This window comes from Phycodurus eques, chromosome 5 (assembly GCF_024500275.1).
Source record: "Phycodurus eques isolate BA_2022a chromosome 5, UOR_Pequ_1.1, whole genome shotgun sequence".
NCBI lineage: Eukaryota > Metazoa > Chordata > Actinopteri > Syngnathiformes > Syngnathidae > Phycodurus > Phycodurus eques.
The window spans coordinates 15,697,186-15,714,134 of NC_084529.1; the positions used below are offsets into that span (position 1 = coordinate 15,697,186).

The 16,949-nt window shown below is 44.2% G+C and overlaps 1 protein-coding gene across 3 annotated transcripts; it reads left to right on the top strand.

The window, feature by feature from the left end:
- Positions 1–1,095: 1,095 nt before the first annotated feature.
- Positions 1,096–14,874, top strand: LOC133403135 (B-cadherin-like). Of its 3 annotated transcripts, none has more exons than XM_061677718.1 (15): positions 1,096–1,219; positions 1,356–1,442; positions 1,735–1,824; positions 1,890–2,045; positions 2,939–3,080; positions 3,141–3,313; positions 4,072–4,200; positions 4,275–4,460; positions 4,659–4,903; positions 8,709–8,851; positions 9,184–9,408; positions 9,462–9,713; positions 13,232–13,371; positions 14,232–14,366; positions 14,431–14,874. In XM_061677718.1, exons 1-15 carry the CDS (start codon positions 1,193–1,195, stop codon positions 14,677–14,679), a joined length of 2,379 nt encoding a protein of 792 aa, XP_061533702.1. In that variant the 5' UTR covers positions 1,096–1,192; the 3' UTR covers positions 14,680–14,874. The 3 variants fall into 3 exon arrangements, with proteins under 3 accessions (XP_061533702.1, XP_061533703.1, XP_061533704.1); XM_061677719.1 differs by having other exon boundaries at positions 14,434–14,874; XM_061677720.1 differs by having other exon boundaries at positions 9,483–9,713.
- The last annotated feature ends 2,075 nt before the right edge of the window (positions 14,875–16,949 follow it).

A 16,949-nucleotide genomic window follows, 5' to 3' on the forward strand; every position in this document is an offset into this window, starting at 1 on the left:
CGAGTGTAAAAGTGTGCAAGTTTCCAAAATAATTGTTGCTGAGTCAATCCACTCTCATGTTTTGTCAACATATTAGAGCTATTTTTTAGGCGCCATGCAAACTGAGTTCAGTTCACAGCATATAAAAAAGATGACCTGGATGAATTAGAATATTCACAGGCATTAAAAGAAGACTAGCATTATTTTCCACAATTTAAACCAGCTTCCAGGTCTGATATTGTTCAGTCCAAATACACAGAAGATAAAGAATTACAGCTCACCCACTGGTTCAAATCACATCATTTTATGGGGGCGGGTCTGTCTCATGCAAATGCCGAGTACAGCTTTCGTAACCAAGACGACCGGGGACAGAGCAAGGGCAAGCGAGCCTACCAGTTGCCAATTTGACTGCTATATTTACCCACTTTTCCAAACCCTTTAGCAACTATTTTTGATTGAGAAAAGGGACTAGCAACAAATCTAGCCTTTTTTTTTTTTGTGTGGTCTTATTGGAGAGTTACAGAATGTCTTCGAGCTCATCGCATTTCTACATTTGCAACTTCCTCGGTCCTCGCTCCTCGCTTTACACGCTAGCACCTCCCACCAGAAATTCCAGTGGGGACGAGGAGATTGACAGAGGAGCGAGGCGGGAGGAGGTAGAAATGTTTGGGGGAAATGAGACAGTCGCTCCTCGATCTCATCATTTCATGGGGACATCTACTAATGAAGATGTCATTTTCAATCAAGATTGTATTAAAAAAAAAGTCTGCGTGACTGAATTATTATCATCACCGCAAATGTCCACTTTATGCTTTGTTTCAAGTGGGATTAAAGTCAAACATAAAATAAACAGTTACTCTTCACAATTTTGCATCCCGAGGCCACCAATACCCCCTTGCCTGTATTCTTCTGATTAGATGATTAGATTACATTTTATAACCAATTAATACAGAAATGTAAGAAATTCCAACGGTTTACATATTTTTTTTCCTCCCACAATGTGTCCCCTTTACAGTAAATGCACATCTAACCCTCACCTGCATGCTCAGCTGTTTGAGGTCACCTCTAGTCTTTGTTTTGCCCCAAACGTCGGCTGATTCCAATCAGGCAACGGCAGCAATAGTCGTGGCAGTCAGGAGACACTTCCCTACAACCAAGAGCACAATTGTGGTTTCTTCACGAGACCTGGAGATAATAACAGAACCAGAAGACGATGGAGATGCTTTTTTTCCTTTGCCAGGTTAGGCTTTCTTAAATTTTGTATAGTTCTTCAGCTCACATATTTGTCCTTGAGAGTATTCCTTTGGTCTGTAAAGTATAACAGACATAAAGATACATGAGACTTTAAGACTAAGGCATTGTTGATCGTTTGTCAGTTTTTGTTGGCAGCAGGTCTACATCCTTGCTCCAGGAGCACAACCACGTATTCTGGCATGAAACCACCTGCAAGTAAACATGTCCAGGTAAACCAAAGAGTAATTTTGCATTTTTCAGTTGATACGTTTCCAAGAGCGCTTTAGGGGAGTCATGTTGGGCATCCCATAAAATGCATACATTTTCACAATGATACACACTTGAAAATATTCCCAAGATTTCGGGCATGCTGAGGCCCCTCAAAAAGGGATTATTATGTTTGAATAACAGTCAAACGTTTGATCCAGCTCTTGTATTGAATCTCATATGATTGTGCAGGTGTACTCAATGTTACGGCCAGATAATGATATTTAAGATGATTTCTTACCACATGACCGGCAGAGTTTCAGACGGATGAAACGGGAATGGGTCATCCCTGACATCAACGTCCCAGAGAATGACAGAGGTCCATTCCCCAAGTTCATGATTAAGGTAGAACATGATGAAGTTATTTGGGAAAGAAGAGCTTGGAAGTCAAACTAAATCTTCTCCACTAGATTAAATCGAGCAACGAGGAAAAGGTGGCCATCACCTACCGGGTGGAAGGCCCCGGGGCCAACCGGGCCCCCGAGGGCGTCTTCACCGTGGATCGGCGCTCTGGCGTTCTGTACGTGACTCAGCCACTTGACAGGGAGAAAATAAGCAGATACGTTGTGAGTGGAAACTTCTCTGGACAAACCCTCTTCAATGTCTAACTTGCTGTGTGTGTTGATTGTGGGCAGCACAGCGGTCTGAGTGGTTTGCACGTTTGCTTCGCAGACTGAGGTTCGGCATTGAATCTCAGCTCTGGCCTTGCAGTTTGCTTGTTCTGGCTTCCTCGCACATCTCCAAATCCTTCATATTGGGCACAGTGAAGACTCTAAATTGTCCACAGTTGTGAGTGTGAGTGTGAATGAATATCTTCCTATCTACCTAACTTCCGACCCAACTTCCAAAATAACAACTAAGCTAAAAAGAATCTATCTGCCTACTTACCTACCTACCTACCAACCAACCTACCTACCTACTAATTAACCTTCCCACCTACAAAATCTGACATTACCTGCCCACCCACCAACCTATAGACCTAAAAAAACGACCCTACCAACCTCCCTACCAACCTACCGACCTACCTACTTTCAAAAACAAACCCAACCGACCTACCCATTTACCAACAGACTGATTCTGATATTACCTGCCTACCTACAGTACATTACCTCTCTACCTACAATCCAACCTACCTACTTCCAGAAGAATGACTCTACCAACCAACTACTAAATGTCTGCCTCGCTACCTTCCAAAACTGACCCAAGCAACATACCCATCTACATACCTACCTAGCTACCTACCAAAGTCAGCTTCACCTTTTCAGCATATGAGCCAACTTTAGGATTGAATTTGTACATACAGTACGTGTCCTGCAGTTGGCTGGCGACTGGTCCATGGTGTACACTGCCTCTCGCCCAAAAGTCAGCTGTTCTTGCCTTCAGCTCACCCGTGACCCGAATGAGAACAAGTTATAGAAAATGGATGGCTTTGTTGATGGTCACGTGCTGCCGATTTCAGCTAATGGCTCACGCTACGGTCGATGGCTCCAAGGTCGAAGAACCAATGGAGCTGGTCATCAATGTGCTGGATCAGAACGACAACACCCCGGAATGCACTGGCACGCCTTTTTATGGAAACGTCAGCGAAAGCGCACAAGTTGGTGAGAAAGACTCTGTAAAATCAGCAAAATATGGAAAAAATTACCTAACCTATTCCACAGGTGAGTCATTCATGAGGATAACAGCAGTGGACAAGGATGCTCCCAATACGGACAATACAGACATTCGGTATCGACTTAACAGTCAGATGCCTCCCAGTCCCAAAGACAAAATGTTTAGCATCAATCCAGTCAGCGGATTGATCAGCACGATGGCAGAGGGGCTCGACAGAGAGGTAAAATAACCACAGTGTTGTTTCCCTTTCCAAGAGTGACCAATTGGTTAGGTACGGCTAACGATGTACTCTAACGACAACCGATACAAGAGCCGTATCAAAATTCTGCCTTAACAATGATCACAAAGCTCAGTTTTCATTGGAACTGCCAAACATAATTCACTATTACATTTGTATCTATTTAATCCAAATGTTAAATCTATTGTAATGTATCATTTTAAGTCAAATGTTTAAGTCAAATGTACATTATAGAAAATTGACTGGGGATGTGTCCATGCCCCACATATACAGAGTATAGTGTGAAGGTCCTGGAGCATTTGCTCTTGGCAAAGGTAATATACAGCACTGATATATTACTCTGATGTGCTGTAGAGTAAATTTGGTTTTGTTTTTAAATTTCAAAACAGGCTTTTCCCATAGGAAATAACAAATCTATTCCAGGGTCAAACTGCCGCTGTCATAAATTCCATTCTGTCGTACACATAAAGAGTTACGTAAAGTTACGTACTGCATATTCATAATAATAATAATAATAACACAGTAGACGACAAAGATTAAAAGGTAGGTTTTTCAGGTTAGTTTTGGAAGGTATCTAGGTTGGTTGTGGAGTGGAGGTTAAAACTTAACTAAAGTAAAACTACTCATCTTTTAAAGAGGCGTTTACAGGCAACCGCTGAATGTTTTGATGCAGCTCTTGTATAGGGTCTCAATAAAGAAAGTGTCCGCTGTGTACATACGGTATACTGTATGCATTGTAGACCCAGCCAAAGTACAAGCTGATCATGGAGGCTGCAGACATGGCAGGGGAGGGTCTCCGCACCACATGTACCGCCATCATCAGCATCACTGACACCAATGATCACGCCCCACAATTCATCTTCACGTCAGTGAGTCCAAGTATCCACTAACTAAGTCTTACGACCATTAGTTACTGTTTTTGTTTTTTAAATGTCCCTGCAAGATGTCTGCCTCGACACCTGAAAATGATGTTGGCCGGGAGGTGCTAAGGCTAACGGCGACTGACGAGGACGAGTTGGGAACACCCAACGGCAACACCAAATACGTAATTGTCAAAGGCAACCACGGAGGCCACTTCAGCATCGAAACAGGACCCTCGAAAATGGAGGGAATACTCACTACAGCCAAGGTAATAATGCAATGCTGCAGACTATTGTTGCTGCTGTTCACATTCACTTTGTGTCCATTCAAGGACAGTTTGGCAAGCACATCAGCGTATATATATTGTTGTTTTGCTACGTATACAGGTAATGTTGCTGCCAGAATTTCCCCATTGCCAGGCTAATCAAAAAACTTTTTCTGTTCTACTCTTTCCTTCCCTTTCAAGGCTGTGGACTTTGAGCGTGAGCCTGTGGTCACACTGCTGCTGGTGGTGACAAACGACGCTCCGTTTACTGCGCCTGTGTCCACCTCCACATCCACAGTCACAGTAACGGTCTTAGACCAGAATGAGCCACCTATTTTCACACCATCGCTCATCTACCGGATCATCTCGGAGGGCCCGCCAGAGGGGGGTCCAGTGGCAGACCTCAGAGCCGAGGACCCAGACACCGCAAAGCACCAGCGTGTCAGGTGATGTTAAGCTACCTACCTACTTACCTGCCTAGCTACCTACCTACCAACTGAAACCAGCCATACCAACTGAAACCGACCCTAGCAACCAAAACAGGCCCAACCAACAGAGCAACTTGCCTACCAACATATATCTACCTACCAACCAAATCTGACCCTACTTATCTACCAAAACTAATCCCACCCACCTAACCTCCAAAAACAACCCTACCAACATACCTACCTGCCTACCAACAAACAAACAAACCTACCTACAGTAGTACCTACAGTATCTACCCAAATTGACCCAACCAGCCTTACCCACCAACCTACCTATTTAACTACCAAACAAAAGAGACCCTACCCACCTTCCAAAAACAACCCTAACAACCTACCTACAGCGGGAGGAAAAAGTATGTGAACCCCTTTCGAATTTCTTACATTTCTGTATACTAATTGGTCATCAAATGTCGTCTGATCGTCATCCAAATCACAAGAATAAAAAAAGAGTTGCTTAAACTAGTACCACACAAACAATTATATGTTTCCATATTTTTATAGAGCATACCATGTAAACATGGACAATGCACGTGTTTTTCTAAATCAGGGCCTCGACAACTTGCTATCATCAAGATATCAAATTTATCAAGATATTTTGCAGATGATCTTGAGGCCATCTGTCCAACAGTTGAAACTCAAAAGAGGAGGGGTGTTGCAACAAGACAATGATCCAAAACACAGAAGCAAATCAACAGCAGAATGGCCGTAGAAGAAGAAAATAGTATGTGTTCTGGAGTGACCCAGTCAAAGTACTGTCCTCAACCCAATTGAAAGGGCCACCAGACATCCAAGGAATTTTGATGAACTCCAACATTTTTGTGAAGAGGAATGATCCAAAATTAATCCTGCTCATTGTGCATGTCTGATCTGCAACTACAGGAAACGTTTGATTGAGATTATTACTATCAAAGGATGGTCTACCAGTTACTAAATCCAAGGGTTCACTTACTTTTCTCTCTCTGTCCTGTGAATCTTTACGTTGTTTTCTATAAAAATACGAAAACATATTATTGTTTGTGTGGTATTAGTTTCCCTCCTTGAGCCATTACCTTATCGTGGTGGAGGGGTTTGTGTGTCCCAATGATCCTAGGAGCTAAGTTGTCTGGGGCTTTATGCCCCTGGCAGGGTCACCCATGGCAAACAGGTCCTCGGTGAGGGACCAGACAAAGCATGGCTCCAAAAATCCCTATGACGAGAACAATTAATGGATTCAGGTTTCCCTTGCTCAGACGCGGGACACCGGGACCCCCCTCTGTAGCCAGGCCTGGAGGTGTGGCTCGAAGGCGAGAGCCTGGTGGCCGGGCCTGCACCCATGGGGCCCGGCCGGGCACAGCCCTAAAGGGTAACGTGGGTCCCCCTTCCCATGGGCTCACCACCTGTGGGAGGGGCCATAAGGGTCGGGTGCAGTGCTAGCTGGGCGGTGGCCGAAGGCGGGGACCGTGGCGATCCGATCCCCGGCTACAGAAGCTGGCTCTAGGGACACGGAATGTCACCTCTCTGGCAGGGAAGGAGCCCGAGCTGGTGTGTGAGGTCGAGAAGTTCCGACTAGATATAGTCGGACTCGCCTCCACGCACAGCTTGGGCTCTGGTACCAGTCCTCTCGAGAGGGGTTGGACTCTCTTCCACTCTGGAGTTGCCCACGGTGAGAGGTGCCGAGCAGGTGTGGGTATACTTATTGCTCCCCGGCTCGGCACCTGTACGTTGGGGTTCACCCCAGTGGACGAGAGGGTAGCCTCCCTCCGCCTTCGGGTGGGGGGACGGGTCCTGTCTGTTGTTTGTGCCTATGCACCAAACAGCAGTTCAGAGTACCCACCCTTTTTGGAGTCCTTGGAGGAGGTGCTGGAGAGTGCTCCCACTGGGGACTCCATCGTTCTGCTGGGGGACTTCAATGCTCACGTGGGCAATGACAGTGAGACCTGGAAGGGCGTGATTTGGATGAACGGCCCCCCGATCAGAACCCGAGCGGTGTTCTGTTATTGGACTTCTGTGCTCATCACGGCTTGTCCATAACGAACATCATGTTCAAGCATAAGGGTGTCCACATGTGCACTTGGCACCAGGACACCCTAGGTCGATGATCGACTTTGTGGTCGTGTCATCGGACTTGCGGCCGCATGTCTTGGATACTCGGGTAAAGAGAGGGGCGGAGCTGTCAACTGATCACCACCTGGTGGTGAGTTGGCTCCGATGGTGAGGGAAGATGCCGGTCCGACGTAGCAGGCCCAAACATATTGTGAGGGTCTGCTGGGAACATCTGGCGGAATCCCCTGTCAGAAGGAGTTTCAACTCCCACCTCCGACAGAACTTTGCTCATGTTCCGAGGGAGGCGGGGGACATCGAGTCCGAGTGGACCATGTTCCGTACCTCCATTGCTGAGGCGGCCGACCGGAGCTGTGGCCGTAAGGTGGTTGGAACCTTTCATGGCAGCAATCCCCGAACCCGTTGGTGGACAGCAACGGTGAGGGATGCCGTCAAGCTGAAGAAGGAGTCCTATCGGGCCTTTTTGGCCTGTGGGACTCCTGAGGCAGCTGATGGGTACCGGCTGGCCAAGCGGAATGCAGCTCTGCTGGTCACTGAAGCAAAAACCCGGGCTTGGGAGGAGTTTGGTGAGGCCACAGAGAAAGACTTCCGGACGGCTTCAAGGAAATTCTGGTCCACCATCCGGCGTCTCAGGAGGGAGAAGCAGTGCACCACCAACACTGTGTATAGTGGGGATGGGGTTCTGCTGACCTCGACTCGGGACGTTGTGAGCCGGTGGGGAGAATACTTCGAAGACCTCCTCAATTCCACCGACACGCCTTCCCATGAGGGAGCAGAGTCTGGGTTCTCTGAGGCGGGCTCTCCTATTTCTGGGGTTGAGGTCACCAAGGTAGTTAAAAAGCTACTCGGTGGCAAGGCCCCTGGGATGGATGAGATTCGCCCAGAGTTCCTAAAAGCTCTGGATGTTGTGGGGCAGTCCTGGTTGACACGCCTCTGCAACATTGCACGGACATCAGGGACAGTGCCTCTGGATTGGCAGACTGGGGTGGTAGTCCCCCTTTCGACAGGCGGATCGGTGCAGCGTCTGCAGTGATGCGTACTTTGTATCGATCAGTTGTGGTGAAGAAGGAGCTAAGCCGAAAGGCGAAGCTCTCGATTTACCGGTCGATCTACGTTCCTATCCTCACCTATGCTCACGAGCTGTGGGTCGTGACCGACAGAACAAGATCCAGGATACAAGCGGCCGAAATGAGTTTCCTCCACAGGGTGTCCGGGCTCTCCCTTAGAGATAGGGTGAGAAGCTCAGTCATCCTAGAGGATCTCAGAGTAGAGCCGCTGCTCCTTCACATCGAGAGGAGCCAGATGAGGTGGCTGGGGCATCTGATTCGGCTTGCTCCTGGACGCCTCCCTGGTGAGGTGTTCCGGGCACGTCCCACCGGGAGGAGACCACGGGGATGACCCAGGACACGCTGGAGAGACTACATCCTTCGGCTGGCCTGGGAACGCCTCGGGATCCCCTCGGAAGAGCTGGATGAAGTGGCTGGGGAGAGGGAAGTCTGGGCGTCCCTGCTGAAGCTACTGTCCCCGCGACCCGACCTCGGATAAGTGGTAGAAAATGGATGGATGGATGGATGGATGGGTATTAGTTTAAGCAAACTGTTTCCTCTCACTGTACTTCCCAAAACAATACTACCAACCTACTTACCTACCAAGCAAAACAATCCCTACCAACCTAAATGTACATGTGTATGTGTGTTAATGAAGCCGTTGTTGTCCTCGCTGTTAGATACGCACTCCACAATGATTCTGCCAGGTGGTTGGATATTGATAAGGATACAGGATCAATCACAGTGAAAGGCAACATGGACAGAGAGTCTCCGCATGTCAAAGACAACAAGTACACTGTGCTGGTTTTGGCCTATGACAATGGTAATCGTCTTGCTTCCCTGAGAGACTACCAACCAACATTCACCTTCTTTGACCGACCCTACCAACCAATATACCTACCTTCCAAAATTAACCCTGCCTACCGACTGACCGACCAACCCAAACCCATCCTACCAACCAACCAAACTTCCTACTGACCTACCGAAAACAACCCTACCAACTGACCGACTGACCAAAACCCATGCTAGCAATCGACGCCAGCTCATCAGTGACCCTAACGAGGACAAGTATTATAAAAATTTTTTTTTATGAATGTCTAATGTTGGTGCAAGAAGCCTTCTGATTTTGAACAGTAATACTATCCATGTATACAGACACAGTGCCAGCTACCGGGACAGGCACTCTGCTCGTGAATTTATTGGATGTGAATGACCACCGTCCGGTGATCAAACAGAGGAAAGTCAGGCTATGTAACAGGGAGCCCTCCCCCACCCTGCTAGACCTGGAGGACCGGGATGGACCGGGTCATGCCGGACCCTTCACCGTGGAGCTTCATGGGGACCACCGCATTAACTGGACTGTTGGCATCAACTCCACAAGTACCACTTTTCGCAGTACCTCTAAAACTCAAACATTATTAATAGTGAAGCAGCTCATCATTGTGCTCTCCCAGGCCATGTGGCCAAGTTGTCTCCCAGACGGGTGTTGTCTCCTGGAGACTACCAGGTGGTGATGCGCGTCTATGATGCTGACATGCTCTACCAGGACAGTTCTGTCCATGTGGAGGTTTGTCCGTGTCAAGGAGATGTCATCAACTGCTTTGTGCCACAAGAATCTCCTCAAGGACTACATCACCTCCGCTCCTTGGCCACATCTGCTCTGGGAACAATTCTTGGCCTTTTGAGTATGTAAACATCCTTTTCTTTTGTTCTTCTTATCAAAACTGGTCACTACCACAAACCTCAAACAATAGACTAACCCAGACTCAATGTTTGTTTTTAATCTGCTGCTAAAAAGATATTTTTAAAAAAATGTGCATGTGCCACTTTATCCTATGTAAACAAAAAAAGCTAAAAAAAATAAAGTTGGTTTACATAAGAGGAATAATAATAATAATAATACATTTTATTTGACACGCCTTTCAGAGAACCCAAGCACACTTAACAATAAATAGAATCAAGCAGAGAGAAAAGGAATAACAATGTAAGTCTTGAATTGGTGAATTTTGAGTCTGGTTTTGAAAAAAGTGAACACCAGTTCCAGTTCCAGTGGTCCAGTTCCAGAGTTGTGGATAATGCCAATGTTTATTTATTTATTGTTTTTAATCGCTATTATTTTTATATATTATTTTTTTACTTGTTAGTATTGTATTTTCTGGTCATTATTTTAAGTTATATTTAAATGAGAGTTTTAGTAGTTGAATAAATACTATGTTTTGAAATCAATGAATTATCATTTATTAATCATGATTTCAATATCCATCCATTTTCTGTACCGCTTCTCCTCACTAGGGTCGCGGGCTGCTGGAGCCTATCCCAGCTATCTTCAGGCGAGAGGCGGGGTACACCCTGAACCAGTCGCCAGCCAATCGCAGGGCACATACAACCCCAATTCCAATGAAGTTAGGACATTGTGTTAAACATAAATTAAAACAGAATACAATGATTTGCAAATCATGTTCAACCTATATTGAATTGAATACACTACAAAGACAAGATATTTAATGTTCAAACTGATAAACTTAATTGTTTTTAGCAAATAATCATTAACTTAGAATTTTATTTTATACACATTCCAAAAAAGCTGGGACATGTGCCAAAAAAGACTGAGGAAGTTGAGGAATGCTCATCAAACACCTGTTTGGAACATCCCACAGGTGAACAGGCTAATTGGGAACAGGTGGGTGCCATGATTGGGTAGAAAAGGATCTTCCCTGATTTGCTCAGTCATTCACAAACAAAGATGCGGCGAGGTTCACCTCTTTGTGAACAAATGTGTGAGAAAATAGTCGAACAGTTTAAGGACAATGTTCCTCAACATACAATTGCAAGGAATTTAGGGATTTCATCATCTACGGTCCATAATATCATCAAAAGGTTCGAAGAATCTGGAGAAATCACTGCATGTAAGCGGCAAGGCCGAAAACCAACATTGAATGCCCGTGACCTTCAATCCCTCAGGCGGCACTGCATCAAAAACCGACATCAATGTGTAAAGGATATCACCACATGGGCTCAGGAACACTTCAAAAAAACAATGTCAGTAAATACAGTTCTGCGCTACATCCGTAAGTGCAACTTGAAACTCTACTATGCAAAGCAAAACCCATTTATCAACAACACCCAGAAACGCTGCCGGCTTCTCTGGGCCCGAGCTCATTTAAGATGGACTGATGCAAAGTGGAAAAGTGTTCTGTGGTCCGACGAGTCCACATTTCAAATAGTTTTTTGGAAATTGTGGACGTCATGTCCTGCTGGCAATGGAGGAAAAGAACCATCCGGACTGTTATGGACGCAAAGTTCAAAAGCCAGCATCTGTGATGGTATGGGGCTGTGTTATTGCCAATGGCATGGGGAACTTACACATCTGTGAAGGCACCATTAATGCTGAAAGGTACATACAGATTTTGGAGAAACATGCTGCCATCCAAGCAACGTATTTTTCATGGACGCCCCTGCTTATTTCAGCAAGACAATACAAAACCACATTCTGCACGTGTTACAACAGCGTGGCTTCGTAGTAAAAGAGTGCGGGTATTAGACTGGCCTTCCTGCAGTCCAGACCTGCCGCCGATTTCAATATCGATCAAAATAATTGTAATAATAATTTTTTCCATAAAGGCTGCGAGGCTAATAGCCGTGTTCACGCATGTAGGCTAGTGTTCACCGACAGGCTAAAAGTCGTCGCTTGCACAGAGAAAAGAGAAAATGTTGCAATTCCACTGCCCAAAGGCAAAAGGCGAATAAAAGGCAAAAGCAAAAAAAGGACAGCAGCAGTGGCAGCAAGTCGCGCCAGAGTCTCCTCAACTGGAAGTTTCCACTATGTACTTTTATTATACCAATAATTTTACTGTATTTCTTATTTTTGTCTTTAAACAAAATGCTGTGTCCTGCTTTACTCTTTACTGCTGTAATGTCTGAATTTAACCTCTTAGTTTATCTTATTAGTTGAAGTTTATTTTCCATTTATGTCACAATACAAAAGTTCCCACGCCCCAGAATGAAAAGTAATACAGTCCCATTACCTTATGTCATCCTGCAGCCTGTAAGCTAACAAATGGTCAAACTAACAAAAACGAAAATTTTAAAACACTTTTTCTCTCTCTGTATTTCATAATCACAAGTTAAAATATTGTATTTGAGAACTTCATGTCTAATAATACAAATGTGAAATTTGCTATATTCATAAGGAGTAGGTCTACCGAGTATTTTCAGGAATGTTGTTATTGTTACTAAGATTTTCTGTTAGGTAGCCTAAGGTAAAGGTGATTATGTTTCAAATAACAAAAGTTAGTTTTTCTCAATCGCTAAGAGACATTTCTTGAAACAATCCATCGTCTTCTCGAGACTGTAAACACAAAATCCAATTTTCAAAACCGCAGACTCGGTGCTCAAAACCAAATGTTGTCAAATCGCATACCGAGTCAATCCAAAAAAAAAAAAAAAAAACACCACTCACAGTCATTATACACTACATAGAAAAAAGGAAAACACAATGATCTGATCATAAAGCTGTAGGAATAGCCTTTATTGTTCAAATGGGAATGCATTTTGTAAAACAAAAACAAGTTTCACTTTTGCTACCTGGGCTTAACAAGTGCATCAGAATGCAAAATGTGTTTTAGTGGGTGAAAATATGTTCACAAGTTGTCTCTAACTAGGTAAAAAGTGCTGAGGGTTCAACCAAAAGAGCGACAAATTCAATAAGTGGGTTCAGGGCACTGAACATTATGTTCAGAAAATTGGGTTTTGTGTTTTAGCAATTGAAAAATAGTTTAAATGTGTGGTTGTGTGGTCACACATTCAAACTTTACACTCGAGCTTTAAGTCGATTAAATTTACCGAAGAAGACTAAAACTAATAAAAAGCGCTGTCAAAATCAACACTAGGAACAGAACGGGCCGGCTGACAAGCACAACAAGCCTGTAATTAGCAGACAGAAGACAATTCAAGCCCGCGACCCTCGTGAGGAGAAGCGGCTCAGAAAATGGATGGACGGAAGACAATTCAACTGGATCGGCTCCATATTAGCCATTCATCCATCCATTTTCTATACCGCATACTAACCAAACAAGCATAATTGTCTTTACTATCTTTGTGTCTCCAACCCTATGGAGGATTTAAGATGATGCATTTGTCATCATTTATGAGTTAAGAGTGTCATTCAACTTTGCTCATGTTGCTTTTTTGTCATTGGGAACAGTCCTGCTGCTGTTACTGCTGCTTTTGGTGAGGAGGAGGAGAGGCAGGTGTGACAAAGATGTCCACGCTGCTCTGCTTGAGGACGTGCCGAGAGACAACGTCTTCTACTATGACGACGAGGGAGGCGGCGAAGACGATCAGGTGCAGACACGTTATTCGGTACACCAATGACACCTGACCAATTAATCGCTTTTTGGGGGAGCCTCAGCATGCCTGGAAACTCATCAGTCTTTGCAAGCGAGTGTAACCTGGTAAAGATATACATATTTTAATGGTGACCAAACGCAACACCACGAAACTCACTCAGTAGCGCCACCTGGAAAGTTTTAAATCATTATCCCTTGACATTAGTTTCAACGATCCATTCAAAATTAAGTGGACATATCAAACATGACAGGACATACACAAAAGGGTCTGAAGGGTCCATGTCCAAAATTTAACAGGATGCTGGTAAGACTCGGTCAGTATGATGTGAAGCAACCATTTTGGGAAAATTTCATGAAGAACTCTTATGAATGTGGCAGAGCACAAGGTCAAAGTTTGATGATCTCTGAGGATTGCAAAGTTCATCACAGGTCTCAGGTGTAATCCACGATGTGCAGAACGCCATGTGACCAAACCAGTAGAACAGGTTAGCAGACTTTCTGCGTATTCTGCAATAACTACCATAAGTACAGGTTGCTGACATGTTGGTTTGAACCCAAACTTAAATTAAAATTTAGTTTTTTTTGTGGCTGGTGTCGTCGGACAAAAGTTAAATACATTTATGTCATTTATTTATTCAAATATGAGCTGATATACTGCATATGGACACGAAGAAAGCCTAAACTTCGGTTATTGTCATCTTGGTAGATCTTGAAGACATCTTTTGTAGTTGTCCCAGTCTCCTGCTATACTGCGTCGCCATTTACCCAAGCCGGAAGGAAGTGCTTCAACCTGTTTTGCTGAATGCAGAAGTTGGTTGTGCCTATTACCCTATTATTATTGTTTTTTTTCTTCAGGAGTACGACTTGGGACAACTGCACAGAGGACTGGACCAGCGCCCTGCGGTCATCTGCACAGATGTTCTCCCGAGTGTTCACAGTGTCCACCTAAACCGTCGAGCCAATGACGACGTCAACAAATTCATTGACGAAGTGAATGAAAAGGATACATACATGGTGTTTATTTATGCATCCTAACCTTAATTCCTGTTTCCAGAAGGTGTGCGCTGCAGACACCGACCCCACGGCGCCCCCTTATGACTCGCTCCTGGTGTTCAACTACGAGGGGCTCGGCTCACAGGCGACTTCGCTCAGCTCCATCCAGTCCAACGACTCGGACGAGGAGCAGGATTTAGTTGAGTTGCACCTGTGGGGACCATGCTTTCGCAGGCTGGCTGACATGTACGCAGGCAGGGAGGACGATGATGACTTGCAAACAGTGCCGGGAAAAACAGAGTGGGTCTGAGAGCATGTGAAAGTGTTGTTATTCTTTATTAAAATGAAAATTCAATCGTGTCATTAACGTAACAATAATCTTATTAGGAAGTCTAAAGGATTGTACTTTTGCAGGGTTTATGCAATGAGAAGAATTGTCGTTAGCACTTTTGGCATGGAAAGTCACTTTTTAAAAGAGCATACTACATACATCCCTTAAAGCGCAATTCAGTTACTTTCTTTTTAGTAATGTTTTTTTTTTTATTGTTTAAAGACATTCTTATTTTTATTTTTTTATCAACTCATGCTTTTATATTTTTATTTTCTCTTGTGGAAACGGTGAAAATAAAGTTTGTTAATTTTCTATGCATTTATTATTATACTCAATAATGACTTGAATTACTAAAATAAAACATCTTAACTAATTGGAAGTCTAAATGAATGTTTCTGAAGGATTAATATATGACGAAAAGAATTATGGAAGAAAAATGGGAACTAACTTTTTTGTGAATGTACTAGCAGTGGTGTTCCTCAAGTTACAATCCTCAGCACCCTGCTTTTTTAATGCATTGACATTATATTCCATTTTAAATGACATATTAACATTCTTAACTGCTTTCCAAGTATAAAGACAGGTTAACCACTGCATAATAAAACTAAAATAAAGTAATACTACTCACCCTTTGGAGAAATGTTTTGCAGCGGAAACAGGAAGGTGTTTACAGGGTGAAACTGTCACCTTGTGACAAAAGCTACAGAAAAAGAAAATGCTTGCCCACTGAGCTTAAGTCTTGTGAAATAAGATCAAATCTGAGCATGGTTTGTCTCTGTGATGCAAGCATACAGGGAAGTTATGTAACTACTGGGTAATAAAAAATGAATAAGTAAAAAAAGCAAAAATCAGGTAAGATTGAGATTTTGCCTTAAAAAAGAAATAGAATATAAAGTGAAAGTAAATGACAGTGGAATAATTTCCTCTATGGTGGACATTAACCTTCTTTATTGCTTTATGCTCAAAAGTGAACTTTGAACTTGGATCTGCCTCAACATCTTGAGTTGAAAGACTTTGTGTGTTGTCATGAGTGAACACGGACGAACCAAGGGACTTCACACGTGTCGTTGAAGGTACGCAGTATGAAAATATATAGATGTTTTTATAATATTTGCAAACAATAGGCACTAGGGTACTTCGGGGGAACACAAGTGTATATGACCTGACCTGAACTGAAAACGATGACAAAAATATGTTGTGACACTGGTTGGCCAGATATTTCCCAAAACGTGGAGGTAGTCTATTAACTACAGATTTGGCCTTGATGTTCTTGAACTGCATAACAGATGAGAGAGAACATGTTCCAGGAGGGTTTGTACCAAGTGTACTTTAAAGAGCACCCACAGACAACGAGGCCCGCCGCACAGGGGGACCTGCACCACGCCAGGATTCATCGCTGGTTCTCTTCAGTGGTAAACACCAGGCTGCTGGTCAGCGGGGTGAGTCGCTCTTCTGGTGTGGGTTACGGCGGTCCCCAACCTTAATTGCGCCACGGACTGGTGTCACGTAAAGCAATAATTTGACCGAGTGGCATAGAAACAAATAAAAATGAATACAGTGGTGCATCGAGATACAAGGTTAATTCGTTCCGTGAACACACCCGTAATGCAAAATACGTATCTCAAATCATCTTTCTCCATTGAAATGAATGGAAATGCCATTAATCCGCTCCAGCCTCCCCCCCAAAAAAGAAAGATTTGTGTGGTTGTGTTTTTAATAAGGAAACATACCACTCTATAATATTATACTTTATAAAAACAAGTGAGTAACAACACAAGGAATTAGAATATAAAGAATTAAACAGTTTGTTCTTTTTTTTTAAACTACCGTATCACGTGACCAAAACGAGGGGTTCAACTTGTTTACAGAGGCACGGGCAGATGCACCTAATTTCCAAAATGCAACTTCTTTCAGACTCTCATCCATCCATCCATTTTCTGAGCCGCTTATCCTCACAAGGGTCGCGGGAGTGCTGGAGCGTATTCCAGCTATCTTCGGGCAGCAGGCGGGGTACACCCTGAACTGGTTTCCAGCCAACCATCAATTCATATTTTCTGTCCAGTCTGTCTGTTTGGCCCGCGACCAAATGCCCAATGGACCGGTAGGAACCACCGTTGTACACGATGATGAAGTTTGATGGTGTGTTTGCGCTCAGGTGGTGCAGTTCCTCAGCGGCGCGGTCTGCGTGCTGACCACTGTGTGCCACGCATGCGTGAGCTACAACTGCTCCGTCGCCATGACGACGCCGG

Coding starts and splice junctions, on each gene's coding strand:
- LOC133403135 (XM_061677718.1), top strand. CDS start 1,193: ATGGAGATGCTTTTTTTCCTTTGCCAG. Junction 2,046..2,938: donor AGAAAATAAGCAGATACGTT/GTGAGTGGAAAC, acceptor TGCCGATTTCAG/CTAATGGCTCACGCTACGGT. Junction 8,852..9,183: donor GGTTTTGGCCTATGACAATG/GTAATCGTCTTG, acceptor CCATGTATACAG/ACACAGTGCCAGCTACCGGG.